The 21093-nt window shown below is 44.3% G+C and overlaps 2 protein-coding genes across 3 annotated transcripts; one reads left to right on the top strand and one right to left on the bottom strand.

The window, feature by feature from the left end:
* Positions 1 to 314: 314 nt before the first annotated feature.
* LOC113006981 (uncharacterized) lies at positions 315 to 16953 on the top strand. Its single transcript, XM_026143261.2, has 4 exons — positions 315 to 997; positions 10810 to 11020; positions 12831 to 13064; positions 13197 to 16953. The coding sequence occupies exons 1-4, from the start codon at positions 719 to 721 to the stop codon at positions 15725 to 15727; spliced, it is 3255 nt and encodes a 1084-aa protein (XP_025999046.2). The 5' UTR covers positions 315 to 718; the 3' UTR covers positions 15728 to 16953.
* A 73-nt stretch (positions 16954 to 17026) lies between these two features.
* Positions 17027 to 20693, bottom strand: ttc9c (tetratricopeptide repeat domain 9C). 2 transcript variants are annotated; one of them, XM_026143274.2, is made up of 4 exons: positions 20561 to 20693; positions 19115 to 19472; positions 18797 to 18979; positions 17027 to 17573 (listed from the first exon to the last, which is right to left on the bottom strand). In XM_026143274.2, the coding sequence occupies exons 2-4, from the start codon at positions 19449 to 19451 to the stop codon at positions 17416 to 17418; spliced, it is 678 nt and encodes a 225-aa protein (XP_025999059.1). In that variant the 5' UTR covers positions 19452 to 19472; positions 20561 to 20693; the 3' UTR covers positions 17027 to 17415. The 2 variants fall into 2 exon arrangements, with proteins under 2 accessions (XP_025999059.1, XP_025999068.1); XM_026143283.2 differs by having other exon boundaries at positions 17033 to 17573; positions 20556 to 20688.
* Positions 20694 to 21093: the final 400 nt, after the last annotated feature.

The raw sequence follows: 21093 nt of genomic DNA, 5'->3' as shown, positions 1-21093 counted from the left end.
TCAGTTTAGGGGTCAAAACATGGGCTAAAAAGTGGAGCAGAGAAACGACCCTGCTGATTATGTGCACAGTGTGCTGCTCGGAGCGTGGGTGCTGGGGTGTTTTCTACTGCTATAGTTGGATGAACACTTGAGGAAACAGTGCATCTGTCCTCTGCGATCCTGCGCGCTGAAGTTGGACACTCTGGGAATTTTCTTGCGTCCGTTCGAAAAAACTTGGTCGTCCAATCCGTGTGCAGCTCTTGCACACTGGCTCCTCCTTCCCCTCTCCCTCTGCCTGCTCCCACATGTAACGCTATCGCTGCCTCTCTGTTGCATTGTCTCATTGGGGACGCAGCGCACGGAGTCCACCGCTGCGGACAACTCCGGCGGACCTGCGAGCTTTAAAGTGACAGGGGAAGGAAAAATGGACAATGTCGAGCGGAAATGAAAACCTGGGATAGTATGAGTCATGGCTCGTTGAGGTGTCTTCAGTCTGCCGGTGGATTCATTAATTCCAGCCCTGTGTCAGTCAGTCAGCGGGGCTGCCTGAAGCCGCGAGGCTGCACTGCACGTTAGAATGAACCGCTATCCTTGATGTTGCGTTAAACCAAGCAGCTGCTATGTTGAAATCCCTCATTCGGACCTGTGTGGCTCTACCTGGTGCTGGACCCTAGTCCGTTCCTTCCCTTATCCCGGTGTGCGGTAACTGAGCGGTGGTCAGCGGTGCGCCCTGAGGAGGATGGCCGCCCGCCGCGGATGCGTGAACTCGCTCTGGTCGGGCACCGAGCGCGTCCGCATCGGAGAGCGCCTCAAAGCGACGCTGGCCGGAGTGATGGAGCTGGAGGTGCTCAGGTGCAAACACCTGGAGATGGTGGACGCCGCTCTGGAGGATCGACCGCCCGTTGCCGCCAACGCTGAGGATCCACGGGCGGCGGAGGAGGAGGAGGAGGGGAGAGAGACCTCGGAAAGCGGCGCAATGGAAGCCGAGCATGGCTCTGCGACATCCCGCCGGCAACAGGTCAGTCAGTACGTCTGTCAGCTCACAGGTCGGATCCACAGACAGATGATTAAATATGAATGAAGGGCTGATGGTGATCTGCCAAAAAGCCAGTCCCTCTGCGACTCACTAGACAGATTTTATCGCTGCCTCGAGCGCACGGCTGTGCCGAGAGCTGAATACTCAATTGAATGTGATGGTGCCAGAGATCAAGCCAGGCATGCAGTGTGTGCGTGTGTGTGTGTGACATGGAGCAAATGTCACTGAGGTCAGGAAACCGGGACCAGCTCTGGCTCTGTGCCCTGCCTCATGGTTAGAAAGAAACATGTGGCGCTCAAATCAGGTGCAGGTATTAATACACAAGCCAGCGCTGCATTTTTTGGCTCAGGACCATAAGCTCTCCAAAGGTCACTTTGGCTCTCCGTTTGCATTTACAATTACTCTGATCACATTCTAAATACCAGCCCCTCCACTTTTTGTCTAAAAAGTGCGCTGCCTATTTTTTTTTTTTAAAGTGTGTATGTTCAGTGGAGTGTGACCAACCTGAAGAGGGTTAGGCTGTCTCTAAACACCCATTTAACCCCATTTCCCCAAACCTGCCCTGAAATGGATATGCAGGTCTTTTGTGTGGAGAATGTGGGTTGACATGTAGGCTGATACAGGAGGACAGGATGAGAACAGGTCTCATCCTGAGGCATGGGCCCCGGGGCCGTAGCTGGTCTGCTCCGTTATTGGTGATCTACATTTAAAGCTGAGGAGTCATCAAGATGTAAAATCGGCCAAAAATGAGATGATTAAGATGACTGTGGGTGCATCCATCAGTGTGTGTGTGTGTGTGTTTTTAACAAAACATAATAAATGTAAAATGGCAATGGGCAAGAGGGCACAGGAAGAGGATGACCAGTGTTATAAACAGAAATATAATGTTGAAAATATTAGACATGACCACTGTTTCAACTTGTTAAATTTGTCTTTTGATATTAAACAAATATTTTCTGGTTTTTGATTGTTGGTTAAAGGAGACATGCAACATGAACATCAGGCATTATATGCTAGAAAACATTGATGGATGGACATTGATTGCAATGACTGGCTTCAAGTTTAAACACCTTTTTTAATGGTATGGTAAATGGTAATGGTAAATGGCCTGCATTTGTATAGCGCTTTTCTAGTCCATAGGACCCCAAAGCGCTTTACACTACATTCAGTCATTCACCCATTCACACACACATTCACACACTGGCAATGGCAAGCTACATTGTAGCCACAGCTGCCCTGGGGCGCACTGACAGAGGCGAGGCTGCCGGACACAGGCGCCACCAGGCCCTCTGACCACCACCAGTAGGCAAACATGGGGTTAGTATCTTGCCCAAGGATATTTGACATGCAGCCAGGATGCAGCCTGGGATCGAACCACCGACCTTCTGATTAGTGGCTGACCTGCTCTGCCACCTGAGCTACAGCCATCTAAAAAATAAATAAATAAAACAAACATTTTTCCAGCAACTTTAATACCAAAAATAAGCAAAAGTAATCTGAAACTTCACTGCATTGCACATGAAGTGGTGTGTTACTTTGTACAATGTGGATTATACCTGGAACATTTCCAGACTTGACAAACAGGTGATGGGTTCAGGCTGGAATTTGAGCAAATGCCAAATTTACGTTACATTTTAATGAAAATGATAAATAGTTTCAGAGCCAGGCAGCACCACAACCCACAAGTCTGAAGCATCACAGTAACCTCCACTGCACAGATGCCCAGTTTCACAAAAACAGATTCTTTACAGAAGGGATTTTGTTGTAGATACTATGTGCAGACCTGTTTTCCTCAGAACTAAACAAACTGCCCAGCAGTGCTTGCTACTTTTCACCAAATACAGTGGGGCAAAAAAGTATTTAGTCAGCCACCGATTGTGCAAGTTCCCCCACTTAAAATGATGACAGAGGTCAGTAATTTGCACCAGAGGTACACTTCAACTGTGAGAGACAGAATGTGAAAAAAAAATCCATGAATCCACATGGTAGGATTTGTAAAGAATTTATTCATAAATTAGGGTGGAAAATAAGTATTTGGTCACCTCAAACAAGGAAAATCTCTGGCTCTCACAGACCTGTAACGTCTTCTGTAAGAAGCTTTTCTGTCCCCCACTCGTTACCTGTATGAATGGCACCTGTTTGAACTCATCATCTGTATAAAAGACACCTGTCCACAGCCTCAAACAGTCAGACTCCAAACTCCGCCATGGCCAAGACCAAAGAGCTTTCGAAGGACACCAGGAAAAGTATTGTAGACCTGCACCAGACTGGGAAGAGTGAATCTACAATAGGCAAGCAGCTTGGTGTGAAAAAATCAACTGTGGGAGCAATCATCAGAAAATGGAAGACATACAAGACCACTGATAATCTCCCTCGATCTGGGGCTCCACGCAAGATCTCATCCCGTGGGGTCAAAATGATCATGAGAACGGTGAGCAAAGATCCCAGAACCACACGGGGGGACCTGGTGAATGACCTGCAGAGAGCTGGGACCAAAGTAACAAAGGTCACCATCAGTAACACACTACAACGGCAGGGAATCAAATCCCGCAGTGCCAGACGTGTTCCGCTGCTGAAGCCAGTGCATGTCCAGGCCCGTCTGAAGTTTGCCAGAGAGCACATGGATGATACAGCAGAGGATTGGGAGAATGTCATGTGGTCAGATGAAACCAAAGTAGAACTTTTTGGTATAAACTCAACTCGTCGTGTTTGGAGGAAGAAGAATACTGAGTTGCATCCCAAGAACACCATACCTACTGTGAAGCATGGGGGTGGAAACATCATGCTATGGGGCTGTTTTTCTGCCAAGGGGACAGGACGACTGATCCGTGTTAAGGACAGAACGAATGGGGCCATGTATCGTGAGATTTTGAGCCAAAACCTCCTTCCATCAGTGAGAACTTTGAAGATGAAACGAGGCTGGGTCTTCCAACATGACAATGATCCAAAACACACCGCCCGGGCAACAAAGGAGTGGCTCCGTAAGAAGCATTTGAAAGTCCTGGAGTGGCCTAGCCAGTCTCCAGACCTCAACCCCATAGAAAATCTGTGGCGGGAGTTGAAAGTCCGTGTTGCTCGGCGACAGCCCCAAAACATCACTGCTCTCGAGAAGATCTGCATGGAGGAATGGGCCAAAATACCAGCTGCTGTGTGTGCAAACCTGGTAAAGACCTATAGTAAACGTTTGACCTCTGTTATTGCCAACAAAGGTTATGTTACAAAGTATTGAGTTGTATTTTTGTTATTGACCAAATACTTATTTTCCACCCTGATTCATGAATAAATTCTTTACAAATCCTACCATGTGGATTCATGGATTTTTTTTTCACATTCTGTCTCTCACAGTTGAAGTGTACCTCTGGTGCAAATTACTGACCTCTGTCATCATTTTAAGTGGGGGAACTTGCACAATCGGTGGCTGACTAAATACTTTTTTGCTCCACTGTATGTTATCTCCGGATTGTTTCCATGGTCTGCTGTGATATGAAACAATGCCGTCGACAGCTACAGGAATAACACTCGTTCTGAGAAAGTAACAAATGCTTCATCATGGTGGCTTTACACAACCTGTTATTACACTGTGAATATGTGTTCCTGATACCAGTGAGCGGTATTAGTCAGCAGCCTGCAGCATATTAATACATGTTCTGTTTAAGCCAGGCTACAGCTGAGGTCACATCTGCAGAATATTGTATTTATTTATTTTTGACAGAGTGAAATGAAATTGTATCCCCACAAATAGTCTGCAGAGGAGAAGCGGAAAACACTTGAAATAAAAAGTGATGGGAGAGAGCTTTTTTGCAGTCCCATCTGAGAGAGGGCATCCGCATGGAAGCGCTTCTCATAACGTGCCGCCTTCCTCACCACCCACCCACCAACATCTCATCTGTAGTTCCTCCCGTGGTGCTGAGAAATCCTGTGGAGAGGCCGAGCAGCATTGCTCATTCTCACCTCTGAAGGGAGCTGCCGATGTAGCAGAGCAAGCAGGCTGGCACGCTGCCCTTTGCCCTGGCTGGCCTTCACCAACACACACACACACACACACACACAGTTGTGTTTTCATATCCTTATGGGGACATCTAATTGACATAATGCTTTCCCAGCCATAACCATAACCACAAGCATAACCTAAATGTAACCCTGACACTAAAACCACATTTTGAGCCTCAAAAATGCCTACAAACTCGTGGGGACATGCATTTTGTCCCCATAAGGGTTCTTGGTCCCCACAAGTGTAGTAACGTTCCAATTTTTGGTCAAAACAAAGATATGTAAACATGGTACGCACACACAAAACAACATTTGCATAAAAGGGAAACAAATTTCTGTCTTGTTGCGACATGTAGCTGCAGATGGAGAGGGAACGAGGAAGGGAAAGTTGACGGTTACCTACTGCTTTGTTTACTAGAATCAACATACAGTTTTATACGTAAACCCATTATATTCATTTTCCCTGTATACACTACTCATTACTTTGGAAATCATTGGTTGTTCAGCCTTTTTTGTAAGCCAAGGATTTGGTGACTCATAGCATAATGTGCTCTACCGCAACACTAGATTTTTTTTTCTTTCTTTCTTTCTTTTTTAATAAACTCTTGAAATATGATTCACATTTTTTCTCTCTAGCAGCAGAAAGAGGAGGATAGAAGCCACAACTGCGCACATCAGGGTTATGGCTGACTGTTACGGCCGTGGTGTCATCCGTGCTGAAAAATGCAGTTTAAAATGAGGGAGTATTTTAAAGAATGTCGGCTTTTGAACAAATGTTTTAAAAAAAAACAGAGCAGTGGTTCTGTAGAATGGACAGAAAACACATTTAATTTGCATTAATACTATGAATAATTCAGATCTGCGCAATCTGTTGTATGGAGAGAACAAGCTTTGAGTTACTGAAACGACATCTAATCTGGAAACTAGAAGAAACATAACTTTTTGCTTTCGAAATGAGCATCAAGGCCACGATGGCGGATTCCGGCTCATTGCCGTTCAGAGTTTAAAAATAAAAATCTCCTCGCTGAACATAACACATCGAGAACAGGAGTGGGAGAAGGAGGGAATATGCTGCAGAGCTTTAATTAATTCACACGCACAGCAGAACTGCAACGATTAATTAATAGACAGGAAATTAATCAGCAGCTACTGTAATAAGGAAATCTTTTAGGACTGATTAAAGCTTGTCAAATGTGGAAATCAGCTGTCGTTTCTTGCAGAAAGCTGAATATCTTTGAGCTTCATGATTAAGCGCAAACAGCCGGTGATACTCATATAACGCTTTTCTACTCACATTAAACACACAGAGTGCTTTCTTACTACAAGCTAGAGATGAGCAGGTTGATCCAAATATCAGTAGTATCGATACCAATGATACCGGTATCATATCGATACTAGCGCGACAGAATCGATACTTTGTTTCTATCCTCTAAATTACTTTAAGTTAATAATTTAGCCTGCCTTTATAAGTTTAAACTATAGGTATGGGTACTGATATCAGTCATACTGGACCTGTCTTTACTTGGCAGTATTGAACAGCACTGCTACAAGCCTCAGTCACATATTCACGTTTCTTTAAATCAGGGGTCTCGAACTCCAGTCCTCGAGGGCTGGTGTCCTGAAACTTTTCCATGTGTCCCTGTTGCAACACACCTGAATACAATTAGTAGGTCAATAGCAAGACCCTGTAGAACGTGACTGCATGCTGAAGTGACAATTCAGCCATTTGATTCATGTTACAGCAGCTGATGAGTGAATGAACATGTTGCAATAAAAGTACTGTTAGAAGTAAAACACTTACATTTACTTACATTTACTTGAGTAGGGTTAGAGGTTGCCACTTCAGCATGCAGTCCAGTTCTATACTCTTGCTAATGACCTACTAATTGTATTCAGGTGTGTTGCAACAGGGACACATGGAAAAGTTTCAGGACACCGGCCCTCCAGGACTGGAGTTCGAGACCCCTGCTTTAAATGATAAGCACTTTTAACCTAACGTTTACACACTCACACTCCGATGGACACATCAGGAGTTAGTCAGCGTTCAGTATCTTGCCCAGTAATGCTCATGTTGGATTGAACCACCGACCTCCTTATTAGTAGACGACCTGCTCAATCATGAGTCGATAAATCGATAACTGATGGGAATAATATTCAGATAAGGTCCTAATGAGAAGTGTTTACATTGCCGTGTGCGCGCTCATTGAAGGAAGGCTGTCTTGAAATTAGGTTTGGGAAGCATCATCTTACATGGTGAGTCATTAGCCCCCCTCACTTGTGGAGTGACAGCTTTCATCTCCCCCCTTTTTGTGCCTCGGGGTATCTCCAAGTAAAACAACAAAAGTGTGTAACATTGATAATTTTTTCAGGATGATCCTGAAAGCTGAGTGAAGATGAAGATTCACAGTGTGGGCTGTCTTTACATTTCAATACCATATTAATAATGTATGAAACAATAAATAGACCACCGTGCGAGTTCTTCACACCGATCGCTCGCGCCGTCCCACACTATTTGACCAAATTATTCTGTCTCGACAAGCCAACCGCTGCAATTCGTTCTCGCTGATGACATAATGCACCTATTAAGAAGAAGTGTATGGCTTGTGCAGTCGCTGCAGCATTATTATCCCATCGACCCATACATTTTCTATGTGCACCCCTCCCTCACATGCAGGACTATCATATTACAGAGCTCTGAGCGAACCATCACCCGTCTCTCCAATGATTTGATCATGTGCTAGTCACTGTGTAACAATATATCCCGTAGCGTGCAAGGCCTTGTGTTGCTGGCACGGATTTGTTGCAGATATTTACCCTTTCAGGAGACTTTTAAAAAACGCGTTTCACATCGTTGCACAGGCAGAATAAGTTAATGGTCTTTTAAAAATGTCGAATTTTTCAGATCATACATGTGAGAGGAAGTCGCGTCACTATTGGACTGCATGTTTGTATGTGTGTGTGTTCAGGCTGAGGATTGAGTTAAATATTTCGCCAGGCCTGTTGTGCTGTTGTGGGTCTGTGTGGGAGGAGAAGCGAACGCGAGTTAGAGAGCGAGCAGCTGTAGCTATGGTGAGTAGAGGGTGGCTGGCTCGAAGGATATTATAGCAGAAGGAGGAGGGTTATTTGTTAAGGGGCCTGTGGGGGAGGTGGGGGTCCTTCAAGATGCCCCTCTCTCTCGCCCGGCAACCGCCCACCCCCCCCTTCACCTCACCTCACTCTCCCTTCACCGCCTTCACTCACTCAGTGACTCACTCCGCTATTTCTCTGTCTCTTTTTTTGTCCCTCGCACTTAGTTTTGGTCACCCACTCAGCCACGACTCGCTGTAGATTCACAGGGAAACAAAAAAAATAAAAAATAGTGAGGAGGGGGACAGGATCTCACTGACCTGAGAGGGAGAGATAAGCCGAAGACTGGTCAAAGTCTGAAACTCTCACACAGTTTCCTTCCTTCTCTCTTTCCTCCACAGTCCATCCCCCTTTTTACCTTCTGCCGCTCTGGCAGCTCTTTGTTACGTCATCTGTCTTCTCCCATTATCCTCTGAATCCCCCTCCTCTCCTGTCACCCCAGTGAGTCACTACCTGTATTGTTTCCTCAGTAACCACAGGATTGATCAGCAGCACCACTCACAGTGTTTCTGTTGTTTGGGCCTGATCACACTAATGCAGGGGCTTTTGGCTGCAGTCCTAAAGGGATGGGTTGGGGATTTGGAAGAGGGTGAAGGGGGGGGTTACTCTTCTGCCCTCTTACTAATCTGGAAAATGGAGGCACTTTGCTAACTTGATGGGCTGATTGTTATTCTTGTTCTTGTTGTGCACAAGGCCTCATTTCTGACTGTTCCAGTAAGTGTGGTGTGACGTTGCTGGAGCATGTGGCTGGTAAATGATATTGTGAATGCACAGCCCTTTCACGCGGGTCTGGACCAAAACATGCAGAGGGTTAAGCTGTGTTTTTAAAGCAGTATCCTTATTGTCACTGGTGGAAAGTATACTTGAATGCTTAATAACATCTAGAATACTTTCTTCTTCTAACTTACTAGGTTTCCAAGGAATATATTGTAGTTTTTTTGTAACAACACTGTTTTTATCCAACCTTTTTCAGGGTTTTCTTTTTTTTCATATTCAGAAAGTTTTGACCTCTGCATGCTTTTTATTCTCCCCCACGCATCTATCAACTAGGTAAACTTGAGTATTAATCTAATTAAATTATTCTTTATGAAGCTTTATGGTAAATGAGCTGGCTCCTATATAGTGCTTTTCTACTCTACCCCTTTCCCCGAAGGTGCTCTATTGGATTGAGATCTGGTAAGTGTGGAGGACGTTTGAGTGAATTTATGGGTGATGGTGCACTGTCTCATAAAGGCATGAACATGGTCAGGTAGGCTGTGGTGTTAAAATGATGCACAAAAAGTGCCAAGAAGATATCCTCCACACCATCACACCACCACTAGAAGCCTAAACGATACAAGGCAGGGTGAATCCGTGCTCTCACTCATTGTGCGAAATTTGGACCCTACTATCCAAACAGAGCAGAGGCAGAAATCTTTTGACCAGACAGTGTTTTTCCAATCGATTGCTGTTCTATTTCGTGAATTGGTCCAACTTAGAGCCACAGTTTCCCGTTCTCGGCTGACAGCAGTAGCGCCCAGTGTGGTCTTCTGCTGCAGCTGCAGAACACACTGGATGTGTTTTGTGTTCGGAGATGCTCTTCCGCATACTTTGGTTGTAAGGAGTGGATATTTGAGTTACCGTTACCTTCTTGTCAGCTTGAAGCAGTCTGACCATTCTCCTCTGATCTTTTACATCATCGCAGCATTTTCTCCCAGGGAACTACTGTTCGCTGCATATTTTCTCTTTTTCAAACTCTTCTCTCTAAACCCTGGAGACGAAAGTGCTGGATAATCCCAGTAGGTCAGCAGTTTCTGAAATAATGAGACCAGCCTGTATGGAATCAAAAACCGTGCCACGTTCAGAGTTCCCTAAATCACCTTTCTTCCATTATTCTGATGCTCAGTTTGAGGTTCAACAGGTTGTATTAACCACGTCTGCATGTCTAAATGCACTGAGCTGCTGCCATGCAGTTGGCTGATTAGATATTTGTGTTAACAAGTAGCTGAATGGATGCACCTAATGCAGTTTCCATGGCTAAATATTAGCCAAATATATACCCATGAGAGCTGATCTTTAATCTCTAGTTTTCCTTCCACTGTTTCTTATTGATGGTTGGTGGTTCAATACCTGAGTCCTCCAGTTGGATGCTGGAATATGCTTGGGAAGAACTTTAACTTGCCTCCCAAAGCATCCATTTCTGTGTGAATGTGTGTGTGAGTGTGAAGTGTAGCTTGTTGTGTTTTGGGAAGCCAATAACAGTAAAGCAATTTATTTAGATAGCAGTCCATCCATTTACTTCATGTTTGCTGCATTCATATCTTAAGTGACAGTAAATCAATATACCCGACTTCTGGTAAAATCGTGTTGTTATTCGATCACTCTTGTCAGATTTGCACACTCCTGCTGTATGCTATGCATTTTCAGTATCTAACCTGCAACTGAAGAACAAATGCATAAAAAGTAACGTTATTTTATGCTTGCTAAGTTTTAGGCCTGCAAAGAGCAGTTTAGTAAAAAAATCTCAACAGCCAGTATGTTTAATATGAGTCATGTTTTTTTCCAGTTGTCCACTGACAAACATTTTGATGACGATCATGTGTCATTTTGATTTTTTATTGTGGTTTTAACCCTTACTTCCATTTTATCTGTGTGAATGAATCATCCATCGTCACCTACTGTTCTTCTTTTCTTTTTAGGATCCTTCTCCCTCTGACACCGCCTGTCAGAGCAGCCCAGAGGAATGCGGGGGTAATTCAGGGGACGGGACAGCTCACCTCTCATCAGGCAGAGGGAGTAGCTCACGTTGGTCCACTCTTTCCTGGGATGCCCCCTCTGACTTGCTTTCTCCTCCAACCCCGGATCTTAATGGTATGATCCCCCTGGACAGCGACTCCAGACCTAGTTCAGGTAATTACACACCTGAACACCTCTTTCGGGCGGTTTAAATGTCAGACGGCTGAGACAACGGCGCTGAGCTGTCCAATGATCCAACAGTTTCTCACCTCCTGATAGAACTACAGCTCACCTTGAGAGAATTTCCATGAAACATTAACCACGTCTCTTTTTTACTTTTGTTTGCTTGCACTCTGTGTGACTCGGCACTGACTCACTCAGTTTGTCTCTTGCTGTCAACATTTTTTAGCCTCTCCTCAAACTCTTATCCGTTCTCTGCTTCCTCTGAAAGCTTTTCTTGGCCAGGTATAGACTCTCACCCACTTTTCAATCCACTATTATTTATGCTCTGGAAAATCTATCAAACCTAAAGACATGATAATATATAGAGAGATTTTCTTTTAAAATCAAAATGATTTTTATTTGTCCATTCTTTAGTCAGTAAAAATGTAATTTCAGGATAAGTCTAAGTGTTCATGGCTCACACTGCATGTCTAACAGTGGTTTCTGCACTGTGACGCTTTTCTTTTGGAATTTTTACGAGGTTTGAGTTTCTATAGGTGATGGTAGCTTGTTTTTACTGACTCACCTATTTATCCGAATGCAGAAGGGATTGTGAATCTTGTGGAAGCACTGATGTCTCTGCTCTGACTCATAAACCGTGGCCTGAGCTTCATCTAAGTCACAGTAAGAGACAAAGAGTATTTGACTGCTAACAGTGCAGGCTGACAAAAGCAATCGAACCTTTGAATCAGCTGTTCCAGTTAAGGTGATGAGATTGGAAATGTGGACTGTAGGGGTGATTCTCTTTTTAAAGAAGGCCATAAATATCAAAGTCTGCTCATCTTAAGAAAGATTGATCGCTGGGAAGCATACTGCAATCATATACCTCCATGGGGCTTTAGCAGAAATGTTTTAGAAACGCAGGGAGCTTTAAAAGATTGCAAAAGGTGTTCTGAAGATCTGGGTGTTCATTAATCTATAACACGACTACCTAAAAATGGATACAATTCAAGGCCGCTGCTACTTTTCAAAGGAGTGGGCGTCCTGTAAACGTCACAGTAAGAGCACAACGTACAAGCCTGAACGAGGTGAAAAAGAATCCAAGAGTAACAGAAGAGCAAAAGAGAGGCAGTATGCAGAAATCACTACAGGTTAATGAGTGTTCATGGAAGTAGTGGGAATCATGAGGGAAACCACCACTATGCAAAAGCCGCTATTGTTTGCCACGGCGTTTTTTGAGGCTATGCTCTGTGGACAGATGGGGCAAAATCTGGTTGTTTGGAGGAAAAATGTTACCACACACCATGATTATAACTTCATCCTAAATGTAAAGCAGGATGGAGGAGTTTCACAGCTTTGAGACACACATTCAGTGAAGGAACGTTGAATTAAAGTGATTTCTTGAGCAGTTACAGCCCAGGAAAATATCTAATAGAGTTCATTAAGAGGTGGATTTAGTTAATAAATCTACAGGTTTGTTTACTTTTCCTGTCAGTCACTGTCAGATACCTCTGTGTGTTTAATAAAAGGAAGATAACTACAGTTTGTGTGTTATCGGTTTAGTCGAGTTATTTTCTCTATATGGAGTCTATCCGAGAGGTGCAATACACCCTGGACAGGTCACCAGTTCACTATGGGGTTAACTCAGAGAGACAGACATACGTGCTCACATTCACACCTAAGGCCAGTTTAGAATTGATAATTAACCTGAATGTACATCCTTGCATGGTGGAAGGAAGCTGAACCTAGAAGGAGGAGAGGAGAACATTCAAAATCCACAAAGAAATGCCTCTTTTACAAATGTCCGTGTCTTTTTTTCAAGGTTTCTATTCAGTGAGCGGCAGCTCCCTGTCAGACTCTTGCTACTCTGTGTCCAGCGACGCAGCCCATGGAGGACCGGTGGCCCCTGCCAGGCCCCTGAAGCTGTGGGAGCAGGTTCCTGCGTGTGCTGACAACACTGACCTCCTGTGGCCAGAAGTTGCAGTGCAGCTGCAGCAACCTGTACTCCAGGACAGCCAGGAGGACGCTGAACCAACAGAAGAGACGCCCGTTTCTGGTGAGTTGGTGCAAACAATAGATCCCTATCTTGTAAATCAGTCCATGTAGATATGAGGTTTCAACTGTAAGTGAAAATACCTCGAAATGTCCACTGAAGTCTAAAGTTTTTTTTTCTCTCTGTCTCTTACAGTCCCAAATGACCTTGAAGCAACTGGTCTGACCTTTCTGTCTGAACTTTGTTCAGGACTTGGCGATTCCCTGATTTCTTTCATCCTCCCGCTCCTCAACCCTTCATCCTCCTCCTCCACCTCCTGCTCCCAAAATTCAAAACTCCAGCTTGACTCCCGCTACTGCACAGACCTGATGTCCCGTCGGACCAAAGAGGTTTACTCATACCCAAGCCCACTGCATGCTGTTGCCCTCCAAAGCCCCCTCTTCACCACCCAGAATCAAGAACAGTCAGCCTCTGTGAGCCCTGAGGGACCCCAGCATGATGAACCCACAGAGTCAAATGCTGACACAGCTCTGCCTCTCCAGCCTCAGCAACCTCCCACTCCACCCTCCTTCACCCAGTTGGAGCAGTACATCTCTCGTCTGGCTCGCCAGTACCACAGTCGGGCAAAGTCCACCTCTGATCTCACCTCACCTGCCACCCCTGGGCCAGTAACACACAGAGGCCTTTGCACCCCTGGCAAAACTCACGGATCCACCCAGTCTCTTTCTGCCTTCGAGAGCCGCAGCACACCCTCCACCCAGCCAGGCGTCAACATCACACCCTCTAAGTCACTGCTAGGGAACTCAGCCAGAGTCAGCCTTAGCACCACCGGAAAAAAGGGCACCAGGAATTCAATCAACCTGGGAAATCTTCCTTCAGCCACCGGAGAAGACTTAAACATAAATCTGCATCTAAACCTCAACTTGAACCTGACTCCCGGTTTAAATTCTGGTCATGGGCTAGTGGACAATCCCAGAAACGGAGCTCTGAGGAGAGACTTTGCGGCCAATTCCACCGCTTCTGCCTCATCACATTCTTCTGCTACACCCACCCCAGCAATGAGACCTCGTCCTCGCATTTCAACTTGTCCAAGCAGCCTGAGCCACCGCAGCTCCCTTGAGGTCCCACTGGGGTCTGGAGCCAGCTCTGGGTTTGGCTCATCAGCTTTCTGTCGCTCATTAGACTGGAGCAGTGGTGCTCCACCTGAGGCTGGACAGCCAGTGTTTGGCACAAATGCAGGATCAGCTCCCGGATCTCAGCGCAGCAGCTTGATCCAGGAGTCCAACTCCAGTCCAAAGTTAAGTGAAGACTCGCCCATGGTGGAGGAGATCTCCCGCCTCTCTGGCCTGTCTCGAGCTGTTGTAGTTGGACTCATGGAACAAGGCGTGGAGCTAGATATTGACTGCTTCCCAACAGATACTGCAGGTGAGATGAGAAGCCACACTAAAACTCACCTGACAGCTCAAACAGATCAGTCACATGACTATACTAGACTGACAGACTTGAATCCCCAGAGACCAATACAGCTGTCTCTCAGTGTCACTCATTCTCCACAGTCTCAGTCCAGCCTCACCCCTCCTCTCTCACACTCCAGCAGCCCCATACACCCCTACCAATCAATGCACATTCCCTCCTCCCACTACTCCTCACACTCCCACTACCAACAGACACCTGACCTTCCTTCCTCCACAGCCTCCTCACCTGCCTCCCGTCCTACCCCAAGAGGTCGCTCACCTCCACGCCCTCTCCAACCATCCCCCCTGGGTGCGACTCCCCTCTCTGTTTTCAGACGAGATGCACCATTCCAGTGCTCCCTGCCCCGCACCAATACCAGGACCTCTCCTTTTGAGCATGGTGGGATCCAACCAAGAGGAGGATCACTTCGGCAGAGCAGTGGAGGAGGCGAGGGCAACAGCAGGCAGAAGAGGGCGGAGGGTGATGGGCTCTACAGAGGAAAACATGCCTCCCATAAGCTGATCAGGGCAGCAACAGTTAGCAGTTATGCAAAGAGAGAGGACTACAGCTCAGTTTGGCGTGAGGAGGAGGAGAAGTTGCGAGCAGCCGCTCACACATCCAACAAGTCCTCCAGCAAACTCTGGAAGGGCTTTGACGGACGCCTCTGGAGCAAAGAGTCTGAAAGTGAAAGAGAGGAGATAGACAGGGCAGAGTATGGCTATGGCTGGAGAACGAACAGCGTGGGAAGCTGGAGAAGAGAGCACAGAAGGGTTAAAGCTTCTAGCAGCGGTGACAAAAGGCCTAAAGTAGACAACTCTCCTGTCTTCTCAAAGAAGAGAGGTAAAGATGATGGGGAGAGACGCAGCTCAAGCCTCAAGCTTTCCAGGCGGGCTCTGTTCAGGAGTGAATCCCAGGGCTTGCTGGTACCTCGGAACCACAGCGAAGAGCCCACAAAGCGGCCACACTGGGTCTCCTCCTTGGACGTGGGGCATGGTGGCATGGGAATCAGAAAAGACGAAGGGGTCAGACTACTGAGAGCGAAGGAGGAGGACAAACGGCTGTCTTCCACCGCCAGCCTCTTTAACCTCTCTCGTTCTCAGAGCCTAGAAGGCAGCTGCCATTCACTCTCTCCTCTCTCCTCCCCTTCACTTTCTCCTTCTCCACCTCCACGGCTGCCCCTTCAGCGCTCCCGATCACTGAGGGATTTGGGAAGGAAAGTGTTTGGTTCAATGAGGTCGCTTAGTCTCAAACAGAAATCATCCAGGAAGTGACTGCTGTACAAAAAAGTGAACTTCATCGTTTGCGTTGTACATTCAAAAATACCAGTGACGATTAGTAATATTTGATGTTTAAAATAAAGTGCCAATATTTGGATTTTTATGACTGATCTGATACACTGGCTATGAGATATCCACTGGTCCTTTCACTCATCTCCAGTGTGTTGAAGTTCCTCTCAGGCACATCAGGTCTGTGAAGTTTTAGTCTTGGGTCACTTCATTCATTCTAGTAATGTTTCTTTTGTAAAACTAGGCATATACATTTTTAGAACCTTCTCAAAAAGTATAAAATAAATGCGAACCTTCCCCAAACACGATATTTAGTATATATGGAGCACTTTAAAGCTCAGAAGTTTTTGTATTAGAAAACCATGTAATGTAAATTGTGCACACCGCAGCAGCAAGAAAGAGGTGTAAGATGCAACATGGCCCACAGAGAATTGTAATACTGCTTGTCCATTGATGTGGTACCGGTCTGCAGCTAGTTCTGCTTTGGTACCTTTTGAGTAGCAGTCTACAGGTTTATGCATTTGAAGTAACTTCCACAGGAAAGAGACCATGACTGACCTAACTTATGTGAATTTCTCTGATAGCCACTAAATAATTTCAACTTTGACTCCAACAACTTTATGCTACTGTGCACTGCTAGCTATTGGTACCAGGAATACTCTATGTGTGGCAGTCCTTCTAAATTAGGCACCACATCAGTGGAAAGGAGGCATCATTGAAGGGAACATGAGTGACCTGTTATTTAGGGGTGAATGATTCTTTTTAGGCTCTGTAAAGGGCTGCAACCCTTATAAACCCTAATTTTTATCAGTGCGAATGCCATCCTGAAGAGGAACACTTCTGGGATCCTATTGTGACAGGAGAGTAGCCATTTGAAAATACTGTAGTAATAACAACTGTAAGAAGCTTCAGTGCATAATCATGCGTATGAATGTGTACGTGCACAATCCCCTTCTGCATGCTGCTCTGTGACTTGTTCAGTGATTATAGCTATTGTGAGAGTGTGATATTCCTCTTTGATCATGGGCAGTATTGCCACTGAAGTACAATCACATTGGCCAGATTATGACCAAAATTAAGCAAATACTCTTTAACTTGATATTTTGCTCAGGATTTTGAAATGAACATTGAATTAAAGTATTGATGAGTTATCCAAGATACATATGTGTCCTCTTATGGCTTATGACTAATAAAGGAAACTTATAACTGAACGTGTGCTCTTCCTACTGTAAGTGCATTAAAGATACGTGTCAGCAAAGGGCTTTGCTAAAAAATTAATGAAAATTAGCATTTTTTAACAAATATTTTTATTGAAAAGTCACAAAATTAACATTCATATCACTGACCAAACAACTGCAATCACAGAGGCAATTGAGTAGTGCATGAAGAGCCTCTTTAGCTTTCAGAAGCATTTTGTGAACTATATTAGACTGTGTTGCTAGGAAACCAACTTTTCTGTCTTTTCTATTTTCAGCAGTGACATCTTTGCTTTCCAACTGACTGCTTTCCTCAAGTCTGTATAATGTCTGTTATGCTTACGTCAATCCTCTCCCATGGAGACACAGCAAGAGTCGTTCAAGACATGTAAACATTCTTTAACCCCTTTGTGGTGTGGTCTGAGGTTGGAGCAGTCTCTCAGGCTGAGGTTTTATTTGGCACATTCAGCTTGTGGGCTAAACGCCGTCGCCAGCTCTTCTGGTTTGGTTAATCCCACCCTCGGAGCGATCATTCTGGTTGGAGGAAAACATGCCTCGATACATGGCTTTCTCTTTTTGTAAGTCCCGACTGAGTTTCTCCTCAGCCCTCTGCAGGTACTTCCTCACATTGGCATCTGTGACAGAAACGTATACTTTAACTCGCTGGTCTCCAGAGAAAAGATCAGTAATTTAAACTATGCTTAAATTACTATGAGCAAATCTATATCCTTCAGAAAAAACAAAACAAAAACTGCACAAGCTACCCACCTGGTCTTGATAAAATGAAATGACTCATACATGAGTCTTCTAACGTGCTTTAATTAAACACCTTTAACATGGGAAATGGTGACGCTTCTAACTCATGGGTTTAATTGATCACAAAGTTAAACAAGGTCAGTAAGCTTTTCTCAAGCTGAGCTGACTGTTTACTTTAAAGATGAGTGTTAATATTAATTACCATTTCCGAATGGATAGCAGTGTAACAAAAGAACAATTTTTGGTTATGGTGGTGGACTAATTGCAAATGTAGACTGAAAAATAAATACATTTGGAGAGCACAGGCGTCCACGGCTCCCACCAAAGAACTGCTGTTTCGACATGCTCTGTGTTAATCATCTACAAATCACAACTTATTCATCAAAGACACAGATTCTTTTTATTGCTATTTTTTCCTGCTTTCAGCTAGTGCAACTAGCTGAATTAATGTTTAATGTTTTCGCTCTTGAAAGTCGCCACCAGAAATACCTCTTGGCCCAAAGATTATGACACAGCCTCTGTGAGAGCTATTGGTGCTAGCAGTGCTAGTCACAATATGATAACTACTATGATGAATGTGCTGCATATTTCGGTAGCATTTAAAACAGTATGTGCAACTGGCAGATAGAGGAAGTGGCTGACATCCAGAAAGACAGCACAGAGGCACTAATAATGGCAGCACAGAAACAAGCTCTGAGTACAAGGTCCATATAACTATGTTATAAATAGTTTCAACAGAACCCATCAATTCCTGACTTGTTATCAGGAATTGTTTATCTTCATTTATTTAAACTTTATCTTCCATTTTTGCGATCCACATGTAGTTATGACCAAAATTTGGCATCATCTGAGTTAACAGAACTCTCAACATTTTCTGTTTATTTTATGCAATTTGATGGACCAAAATGTTTTTAAAACTTTAGTAAATTAAACCTAACATACTTTCAATCAGAGCCCTAGAGATTTTTCTTTTGGGAGAAGGTTATAACCTCTTTGGTGGTCCTTAAAAATGTAATATGCGGGAAGAAAAACCTGGCTATATATGTCTAAATAACTATTACGTCAACTTGCTCTTGAAGATCATGATGGTCTGGGTCTTTACCATTAGGCTGCTCTTTAGAGGCCTGGATGAGGTACTCTTTGGCTGTCTCTGCATCTCCCATCTCCAGAGTGGCTACCCCGGCCCTGTACAGCGCTTTGGCATTGCCTGGTCGCCACTTTAGCACTCGCAGACTGTACTCCTGCACACGAGTATAATCAACAGTCTTTCTCTGCAGCAAACAGGCTGGAAGAGATATAAAGAAATGATTATACTGAGGCACTTGTATCAAACTAGTGACTAGAGAGCAGTTTTTCAAAGAGTTACTACTTCAACAGCTTTGAAAGAATATGACATTATCTCAGAATGATATTTACCTACCAGCAAGGTTGTTGTAGCAGTCCACTTGAGTATTTCTCAATAAAGCCTCCTGTTCAGGTGTGAGCACAGGTGTCTCAGGCCCAAACCCTTTCACTGATGTCGTCACATCTGAGTCAATGCTTCGCAGGAGCAGAAGAGCGCGGTGATAACGACCAATGGCTGAGCGAATGTTCTTATCCTTGTAGAAAGCATTTCCTTCTGTTTTCAGCTGGGCTGCTTCCTCTAGCAAAGCTGAAACCGGCTTAGCAGAATTTGGTTTGTGTCCAAAGAGGCTCGGTGCTGCTGCCGCCGCCGCCCCCTGTACATCTAGGCTAGCCTCCCCACCAGCACCCTCCATGTCTGCAGTGAAGCTAATCAGCTGTTGGGGTGAGAAAGCACATTTTAGTTTATTCTTAAACAGAAAGCCTAAAACATAAAGTGGTGAGATGTAGAGAAAAAGATGTAAGGACTTATGAAACATATAGGTTCAGGCCACTATATTAGGTACACCTGTTCATTAACTGCTCATTAATTAAAAGCAAAAATCTAATCTGCTAATCAAAATCAATATAAATGAATACTTTTCTCCAAGTGTAGGGCTGAACTCAAATTGAAAAACTTATAGTTATGTGAAATAAAGTTTAACACTTTTTCTTACAGTGGTATTGATCAAATAAACGTTTCAAAAGCGCTTACACACATAATCACTCACTGGCCACCTTGTTAGGTGCACAGGGTCCACTGCTTGTATACTACAAACATGTAATCAGCCAATCACACGGCAAGAATAGAGTCAAGACAACATGAAAACATGGAGCCCACCCTTGTTAGGGTGCTGATGGTGGTGGTTTAATAATGTGGGGGTACATTTTCAGTTTGAGGGGTGTTGAAGGATACAGTTTGTGCCCCTTATTACCAACCGAGCACTGTTTACACGCAACAGTCCACCTGAGTCTGATCGACATTAGTAAGGCTCGACACCACCTGTTCCAGTGTAAAAAGATGCTCTGCGTATAATAGTAGAAAGCACTTATGTGTAAGAAAACGGTTTGTCACACCTCTGCTACTTCACTCCTTCACTTGTAATACCTCACATATGACCTGGCAGTCACACAGTGAGCCACACTGCTTTTAATAAGAAGGTAGACAAACCGCAAGAGCAGTAGTTTTCCCACCATATTTAATATGACAAACGGCAAATCTACAGCTTTTTATTTGAAGTATTGGTACATGCCAACGTTACATTATTTTACGAATCAAATAGAAAGCACGTCACTCAGGTCCAAACGTAAACCGACGTTTTGCGGCAAAACGTCCAGGGTTTGTAGCTACCGCTAACCGAGCTAGCAGGCTGCCAAGCTAGCCCGGGTCCTCGAAAACTAGCTAACTCATTATTTCCCGTATGTTCGCGCATTTTATGAGGTTCGCTACATGAAAGCTGTATTGTTCTGCATTCTCTCGCCTTACGCCAGTGAAGCGACAATCCACGGATAGCTACTTTTCAGCTGGTAGTCATCTTAGTTGTTGCTGCCACACGTGCGCTTCCTTGCTTGCCTTTCTATGGACTCGCCCACAAACTGTGTGGAGTGCTACTGCCACCATAAGGTCGAAGCAGGAATTGCCAGCAAATTAACACAAAATACACCCTCTTCGTTTTTATTAAATATAATTTTGAAAGTAATCCATGCACAAAATACCAAAACAAACTTTTTTGGTGTAAATTACACTTATTCTGGAACAAAATGTAAACGCAGTTACTGAAAAAGTTGTTCCAAAACATTATTTACAACAATTAATTTATTAAACAATGTTTTTAAAATCTACTTTTCAGGTTCCAGAGTCCTGATAACAGAGCTATGCCAAGCATACCACACAGCAAGTAAAATAGCTCATGAAAAATTTACATTTGATACTAGAAATTGATAAATATAATTATCTGATCTTTGTTTTTTTTACAATTTCAAAATCTTTCATAATTGTATAATGACTCATTGATAAAA

Source organism: Astatotilapia calliptera, chromosome 2 (genome assembly GCF_964374335.1).
Source record: "Astatotilapia calliptera chromosome 2, fAstCal68.1, whole genome shotgun sequence".
In the NCBI taxonomy this organism is placed as follows: Eukaryota; Metazoa; Chordata; class Actinopteri; order Cichliformes; family Cichlidae; genus Astatotilapia; species Astatotilapia calliptera.
The sequence above is the reverse complement of the archived record's forward strand: the minus strand, read 5'-3'. Positions and strand labels throughout refer to the sequence as shown.